The sequence below is a fragment of the Zophobas morio genome, unplaced genomic scaffold (assembly GCF_036711695.1).
Source record: "Zophobas morio isolate AGI-343-1 ecotype UQ-CSIRO unplaced genomic scaffold, CSIRO_AGI_Zmor_V1 ptg000004l, whole genome shotgun sequence".
In the NCBI taxonomy this organism is placed as follows: Eukaryota; Metazoa; Arthropoda; class Insecta; order Coleoptera; family Tenebrionidae; genus Zophobas; species Zophobas morio.
The window spans coordinates 18,087,983-18,095,626 of NW_026972109.1; the positions used below are offsets into that span (position 1 = coordinate 18,087,983).

A 7,644-nucleotide genomic window follows, 5' to 3' on the forward strand; every position below is an offset into this window, starting at 1 on the left:
GACTCGGGATTCGTACGTCAAACGAAGAGCGACTAGACAAAATATGGAAAAATGCCCCGATTGACCTCCGGACTTTGTTTCCAAGATAAGAACTTCAGTTCCGTTATAATCGGTTCGTCAAACCAAAAGTTTGAACAACATCCGCACTGTGCATAACCAAAATTCACAATGCAGCCGGCCAACATGTCCATTTTTGTAAAAACTCTCATGTTCGTAATGAACCAGAGCAACTACCAAAACGAAGACGACTCCTACAACTACTACTTCATGGAAATCGGAAAAAGTTAGTTAGCTAGTGAGTGGCAAACCAATTTGATTTATAGGTATTGTTCCAGCCAACAACGCTTCAAAGTGCTACGGTAGTTACGGGTGTTTTCAATTAACGCCACCGTGGACTTCCGAACATCGACCGGTTTCGCTCTTCCCCGAAGAATTAGAAAAGGTAGGTGTGACTAAACATGTGACACAAAAATAACAAACAGTTTGAAGACGGAGCCGAGGTTTCCCTACTACACTAGAAAACATAGGACGCCGTCATATGTGCTCGATTTAAACGACTTCGACGTTTTCGGGGACTCAGACATCGATTTCTTCAAGCCTATTTATGTGATCGCACATGGGTACATGGAAGGCGGCGGAATCCCTTGGGTAACCAGAGTGACCCCGTCAAAACTCGTAAAAACTTTAGGTAGGTTTTAGAAATGGCCAACGAATTTTTAGACCTTGAGGACTGCTCGGTGATCGTTGTGGACTGGCATGGGGGTTCTGGGCCCCATTACACGCAAGCGGTGGCGAATATCAGGCTCGTAGGAGCTGTAACTACCCATCTCATATACGAACTGTCGAAAAAGACAGGGTATAAAAAATTGGATCACGTGCACTGTGTTGGTCACTCTCTGGGGGCTCACATGTGTGGCTACGTCGGATATGCCTTACAACAGGTATTCGGGCAAAATTTCTCTTGACATTTAGAACATAGTAGTGTGTTTTAGAATTATAATTTAACGCTAGGACGTATTAGTGGTCTAGACCCAGCCGAACCGCACTTCGCCAACGCTAAACCGCCCATTCGGTTGGATCGTAGTGCCGCCTATTATGTGGATGTGGTCCACACCGACGCCAGTCACTTTATTCGAGGAGGTTTAGGAATAATAGAAAAAATTGGACACGTGGATTACTATCCTAATGGGGGTAGTAACCAGCCGGGGTGTGGTAAAAGTGTGGCTCAATACATTGCAGATGCAAAAGGAAGTTTCTTCTTGGGTAGATTTTCACAACTGATGGGTTCTTATTACTAATTTGGGGTTTTAGGTATACGCAGGTACTTGGGATGCAACCATTTGAGAAGCCATGAGATTTTTTTTGAAAGTATTAAACCGAAGGGAGGGTGTCGATATTTGACAGTGAGGTGTCCTTCATATGAGGTAAATATGTTTGTTATAAGCGATCTGATATTGGGGCGATGTGGCGTGCGTTGCATAAAAAACTGACAGGAAATCAAAATTAAATTCGTACACATGATACTTGAAGTTAATGAAAGTAAAGTTATCAAGTTTAACATAATTTAAAATAAACTTTAAGCACAAAATATCCATTTAATGATTTTTAATATTTGTTAATTTTACTGCTACATTTATTGTCTTTTAAAAATTGTGCCTTATTATTATCTATATTTTTATTCGACTTGGTCTACTAATCGCAAATATGTGACCACTATACGCATCTGAAGTGAAAAAACGATGACACTAACTAAATTTTGAAAAATTTACAAATGAAAGTTCAGATAATTTTAGTGAAACACATTTCTATTATATTATACGTACATATTATACAAAAAAAATTATTTTGAGCACTTAATCTTGATTTTAGTAATAAAAGAAAGAATAATGGGGATAAATTAAAAACATTATATATACCTGTATGCACAATTTGGATAGATCCATTAATGATTTAGTATTAAAATGCAAAAACTTGATACATATATTGGAAATTTCTTTTTATCAGCAGGATAATTATTTCTGCACACAGATTTGACTGTGTGTGTACTGCTTCAAAGTTGAAATAAGTGACAATTTTTTCTCGTTGTCCATAGTATAGTCAATCTTTCAGAAAGGCGGCATAGTCATAAATTGAGCCTGGAACGTAAACAATTATTTACATAACGATTATTGATTGTTGTAAATATAGTAATAATGTTCGTCGATATCTGTATGAATTGAGATAATTAAAACTAAGTGATACTATTTCAGTTCGTATTTGTGTTATTTCTGTCAACATTTGCTCTATTATTGTTTTATTTGTAAAATATACTTTCTGAAAGGTAAATTATCTCATAAATATTTTTAAAAAATCCATTGAAAATTCAATAACATAAACGAAAATATAAGATTCCTTCGTATCCAGGAATTCCTAAAAATTTTAGATCCCACCAAATAAAATAACAATGAGATTTCAAAATGTATTGATTCAAATTGTATAAACTTTATTCTTCTGATAATTGCGATAATGCCTACATATGTATTAACACAAAAAATTGGTCTAAGGTTATTTAGACAGAATTTCGCTCCACCGTGTATTATGTATAATACGACCGACATATTCAGCTTTTTTGAAAAATTATTTGATTTTGAGAACTTTATTTTATTACTCCCCGAACGCAAGCGAAGTTCATCGGACGAATTGCCACTTTTAGGTTTTTTCGACATTTCATGACCCCGATAGTACGAAAAAAGTAGTCTCCCGTTTCCGTCTCTTTGTCTGTCTGTATCGTCTTTTATTAAACACGTAATCTCCTAAACTGCTCGACCAATTTTTTTATGATAACCACTATAAGTCAAAATCAAGATATGTGTCTAATGTTAAAGTAAATAAATGTTTCAAGTGAGTGTTTCTATTAGAATTTTTTTTTAATCACCCTGTATAAAAATGCTTGATAAACACAAGTGTAGACTCATAACATTTTGCACATTTGAGGTAGGATTTATTGAATAATTTTGATTAACCATTTACCATTTTTACAATAACCATAAAACGTTTGCCAGATTTCAGAGGATTCGGTTTTGTAGTTTTAAAGATAAATTGCAAAATATTGTTGTACAGTTTTGATTTTTTTTTTCTAAAAATCTGGATGTCTAGACTAAAAACTCAACACGGATTCATAAACCCCAAGTGCAGAAGTATGCTATTTTGTAAAGTAAAGTAAAAATATTACTGTGTTCACAGAATTTTTGGAAAATTAGATCAATCATTTCTGGTTTAATCAATAAAATTGGTGATTCATTCATGAGCGTTTTACTTCCCGATCGTAAGCTAGATGGTGAAACGCTAACTAAAATTAACATAATCATTTTCACCAACAATTTGATGACGTCACCTCAGGATTTTGCTTAGTAAATATCATCTAAATGTTTTATGTATAAAAATAGAGATACTCCTGTACTTGTGTAGTTTATGAGTCAGCTTTAATTTTTTTATCGCAATTATTTACAAAAATGGATGTGCAATAATTTCCACGTGTTTCAATAGGCCATCATGGGTTCAAATCCCATCTCCATGGACATTTTTTAATTTAAAGGGGTTATGAAAAAATAAATAAAATTTCACATATCAAATTTTATATTAAAAAAAAAAAAAACTCTGGAATTGTTGACTTTGAGCATTTTTTTAATGTCCTGTATACAGAGTTCAATATTAATTTATTACTAAAGCAGAGCAACGTTGCATGGCAGAAAACATTTTTTTAACAAACATTTAATAATTTTTTGCGCTGACGTCATTAACTTTCTAGAGGCAAAGAATGAATAAATTTAATAATCGTTGGTTCGTATCATTAAACCAATGTTACTATTGTCAAAGTTAACTTTTAAACCAGAAATAAAGGTGCATATTATCACTAGAAATTTCATGCCAAAATCATAAAATTTTGTTATGACGTCAAATATTGGAAGGAATGAACAAGTTAAACTGTGCCATTTTACCATGTTCACGATAATCTTCAAAGTTTTTGGGGGTAGTTTCTAAATTAAATTGCAATTTTTTTTGTACAATTTTAATTTTTTTTCCAAAAACATACATGCATAAGGTTAAAAATAAGATTAATAAATCAAAGATCCAAAAGCATATTAATTTGTACATTTGAATAAAATTTACTAGTAAAAACATTTTGAGATGATGTCATCAATTCTTTAGTGATAAGTTTTGTATTGCGTTCTAGCATCTACACAGTGTTCTTAAAATATATACAAGGTGGGTCACTAAGCACTCACTCCTCGATATCTCATTAATTATGAAGAATAGAAAAAAGTCCAAGACCAAAGTTGTACAGTTCTTTGAAGACCATACATTATATTAAAATTATTTTCAACTATACAGAATGATCTGTTTTTAAATCACAACTTAGTTTTTTCAAATGGTATATCCTAGATATTTTTGTGATATTCTGATTGATCTCTTTTTAAGCTTTATAATCATAGTTTATTTTCAAAATTCCAATGCCATGAAGCTACCTTATTCCAACGGTTGACAAAAAAATTCAGTAGTGTTAGTTTTAAAATCTGTATTACAAAATCCGCGTTGTATTGTGATATAAATAAAATGGGGTTTAATATACGGAGTGTTGTAACATCCTGTATTTTATTACTGCATCTTATTCTGTTTTCTGTTCTCTTTCTTTTTTGTTAAATTTAAAGTCGATAGTTCTTGAACTCCTTTACTAAGATTATAAAAAATAATGTAAGTGCAATAATAAAATACTGGGTGTTCTATGTGAAAAACTGAAGTATTCATATTTGAAAATTATAAAGGTTTTTTTAAACACTATATTAATATTTCACTTAATTGATACCATAACAAAGCCTGTACGTTACCTTTCTATAAATTAAATATTGTAACACAGATCTTAAAAATAACGTTATTGCGTTTTTTTTGTGGACCCTTGCATTGCTAAAAAAATTAATAACGTGGCAACGTTGGATAGAAATTTCAAAAATAAACTTTGGTTATACAGTTTAGGAAAAAGTTAGTTAATAAGAGTATGTAAAAATATATAGGATATTCTATATAAAAAAACAATGTTGTGTACTATACCTCAGAAACAAAATACTCTGAATAGGCTATAATCATTTTAGTGGATGCCTACAACGTAGTCTCTGACTTTTTTTCCATATCTAATAATAATTATTAATGAGATATCGATATATCACACTGTATATAAAAATGTACAACAATCAATCCAGTCATTTTGGAGATTATCTATGTAATAAAATAGACAACAGACGACCGACAAGTGAAAACATGAAATTAGACCTCAATAACTATATGTGTTATGATTAATAAAATATCCAGTGGGAGTTTTCGCGACGCACACATTGATTTAGCGGAAATTCTTATTTTCATTGTATCATCCCCTCCATATAACAGTTATGGGTTATGGTGCTACCATTTTTTTACTATAATAACACTTGAATTATAGGAGTTCTTGGCTGGGAAATGTTTTGACTGTGGCAGGAGAAACGAACGATGTATCCGATTTGGTTATCACGGGCGAAAAGATTACAACGACTTAATCAGAAAACAATTAATTAAGCCAGATACTAACCTAGTAATGTATTTGATAACAGGAGAAAAACGACCTTATTGCAGTAAGTATTTTTTAACGCGGATAATAATATAGCTCTTTTATAAAAACACATTTATTTAATTCATTAACCATTCATCATAGGAGCTCATTACAAAGTAACAGTAAAAATTTCAACATCCGACGAAAGTGTGCGACATGGAGGCGAAGTCGGCCAATTAGTTTTCACCATGCATTCTACAACTGATGGTAAAGGTCCCAAAACCATCTCGGCACCTTTAAACAAAGGTGGCTACCACGAGCCCGGAAAAATATACACAGCAATAGTTCCGACCGACCAAATTTCAAAACTAAAAGCTGTAGAAGTGGAATGGCAACATCAAAATAGCGTTTTCAACCCATTAACGTGGAGGATTTTGGCCGTACCTATGATCTACGTAGAATTCATCAATATAATCGCTCTTGAAATTGGAGAAAGGTAAAAAATAGTGTCTTTTTGTAACCAATTCTACTATATTTAATAATTTTCTAGCATCACGGTGTGTCCTAAAGATAAAAAACCTCTTCAGAACTCAAAACCAAGTTTCATGATCCCATCATACTGTTGAAGTTTGAATGAAGTTTTCCTCTAAAAATAACAACTAATGTGTTTGTTGTAGTTTTTGCATTAGTTGATATGTATGCCGTCCTAATCAATGAGGGAAACATCTTGTAAATATTTAATTAAGTATTATTTATTAAATAAAGATTACTCTGAAACAGTAATGGCTAGTTGTTTCGTCTTCTGGTTATCAAACTTATCCATCGTTTTAATTTCGCTGATTGCGATTAGCGCTATAATTAACCCTAGTCCTAAAATCGCTGTGACAAAAAGTCCCGACCATATAGGTGCTGTAGTAAAATCTACACAATCGTACACATCGCCAAAAGCGCCATCTTTCGAATCTGGTTGCGCTTGCATATCATATATGAGTAACTCGGTTGTTCTGTCTGCGTCAGCAAAAACCGTTATGCCGTTACAATGGTACGAAAAACGTATTGGAACCTGAAAAGGTTCCGTGATTGTCAAATTAGTAGAAGAATTGCTCATGGTGCTCTTCATTTTCACGGTAGCTAAAGACCAGTACGTGTTCTGCCACGAGAAAGTGAACTGAAGAATGATTTTTTCCTCTCCAACTAAAATAGTTGTGTCGAGCCGTGACGACGAATCCTTGCTTTGTATAGCAATAGTTGCAGAAACACTAGCTCCTAGTTCTATGGTAGAATTTGCACTCCTCAGAAGCAGAGGTTGCGACGAATAAATCAAACTGTAAAAACTATCCTTATGTTGGCTTCTGTATAACACTGGTCCTGTTGGAGACATTCCAGACGGCTCAGTCGAGCTAGAAGGAGACGTCACATCGCGCTTTCGACGCATATTTTGAACGACAAGGACCGATAAAATTTTAACACCTGTAGACAAATCCTCTTGCTGTTTTGCTTCCAAAAGCGACAAGTCTTCTAACCCTGAAATCTCTAAAACGAACATTTCATACTTCACTTGAGATAAGTCACAAACCTGTCGCATTTTCTATGTTTATGTCATCGTTGGGGTTATAAGCTTTGTGGTAACCGTCTAAAAGTTCTTCAAATTTTGGTAGTAATTCAGACGAGCTCTTGTATATAACCAGTTCCGGGTCTCCCAGTTTTTTAACCAAAGTTAGGAGATCTTCATCAGTGAATGTGTCGAGGGGCGAAACTTCCACTGTATCTTTGCTCCACAATAAAACTGATGCGGTTGAAGTGTAAATTAACAAAGTATAAATGAACGGTGCTAGTGCTGTCATTTTGAAAACGCTTCTTGTTCGAAAAGACGTTTAACATATGATTTCGGGGAAATCGATACGTTGCGCGGTAGCAGATGCGTGTATTGTTAATTGAAGGAAAGTTTTATTTTCCCTCTGTGTTTTCGTTTACTACGTAAAATCTTTGTATAACGGACGAATTAAAAATGTAATAATAAATAAATTTAATTTAATAAAAAAATATGTGCATTGTAGGTTCTACTAAAATAACAAGATTATTTTGAT

The 7,644-nt window shown here is 33.4% G+C and overlaps 2 protein-coding genes across 3 annotated transcripts; one reads left to right on the forward strand and one right to left on the reverse strand.

Annotated features, from left to right (window-relative positions):
- Nucleotides 1-71: 71 nt before the first annotated feature.
- On the forward strand, nt 72-6,434 carry LOC135144058 (pancreatic lipase-related protein 2-like). 2 transcript variants are annotated; one of them, XM_064076006.1, is made up of 9 exons: nt 72-283; nt 324-442; nt 490-648; nt 693-941; nt 993-1,263; nt 1,312-1,424; nt 5,471-5,639; nt 5,720-6,053; nt 6,108-6,434. In XM_064076006.1, exons 1-9 carry the CDS (start codon nt 169-171, stop codon nt 6,181-6,183), a joined length of 1,605 nt encoding a protein of 534 aa, XP_063932076.1. In that variant the 5' UTR covers nt 72-168; the 3' UTR covers nt 6,184-6,434. The 2 variants fall into 2 exon arrangements, with proteins under 2 accessions (XP_063932076.1, XP_063932084.1); XM_064076014.1 differs by having other exon boundaries at nt 336-442.
- On the reverse strand, nt 5,675-7,441 carry LOC135144112 (V-type proton ATPase subunit S1-like). Its single transcript, XM_064076110.1, has 2 exons — nt 7,134-7,441; nt 5,675-7,090 (listed from the first exon to the last, which is right to left on the reverse strand). Exons 1-2 carry the CDS (start codon nt 7,399-7,401, stop codon nt 6,324-6,326), a joined length of 1,035 nt encoding a protein of 344 aa, XP_063932180.1. The 5' UTR covers nt 7,402-7,441; the 3' UTR covers nt 5,675-6,323.
- Nucleotides 7,442-7,644: the final 203 nt, after the last annotated feature.

Bases quoted from the DNA above. Each gene is read 5' to 3' on its own strand.
- LOC135144058 (XM_064076006.1), top strand. From the start codon at position 169: ATGCAGCCGGCCAACATGTCCATTTTTGTAAAAACTCTCATGTTCGTA. The intron at 1,264-1,311 runs GTAGATTTTCAC...TTGGGGTTTTAG, and splicing joins AAAAGGAAGTTTCTTCTTGG to GTATACGCAGGTACTTGGGA. The intron at 6,054-6,107 runs GTAAAAAATAGT...ATAATTTTCTAG, and splicing joins GCTCTTGAAATTGGAGAAAG to CATCACGGTGTGTCCTAAAG.
- LOC135144112 (XM_064076110.1), bottom strand. From the start codon at position 7,401: ATGACAGCACTAGCACCGTTCATTTATACTTTGTTAATTTACACTTCA. The intron at 7,091-7,133 runs GTTTGTGACTTA...TGTTCGTTTTAG, and splicing joins AAACATAGAAAATGCGACAG to AGATTTCAGGGTTAGAAGAC.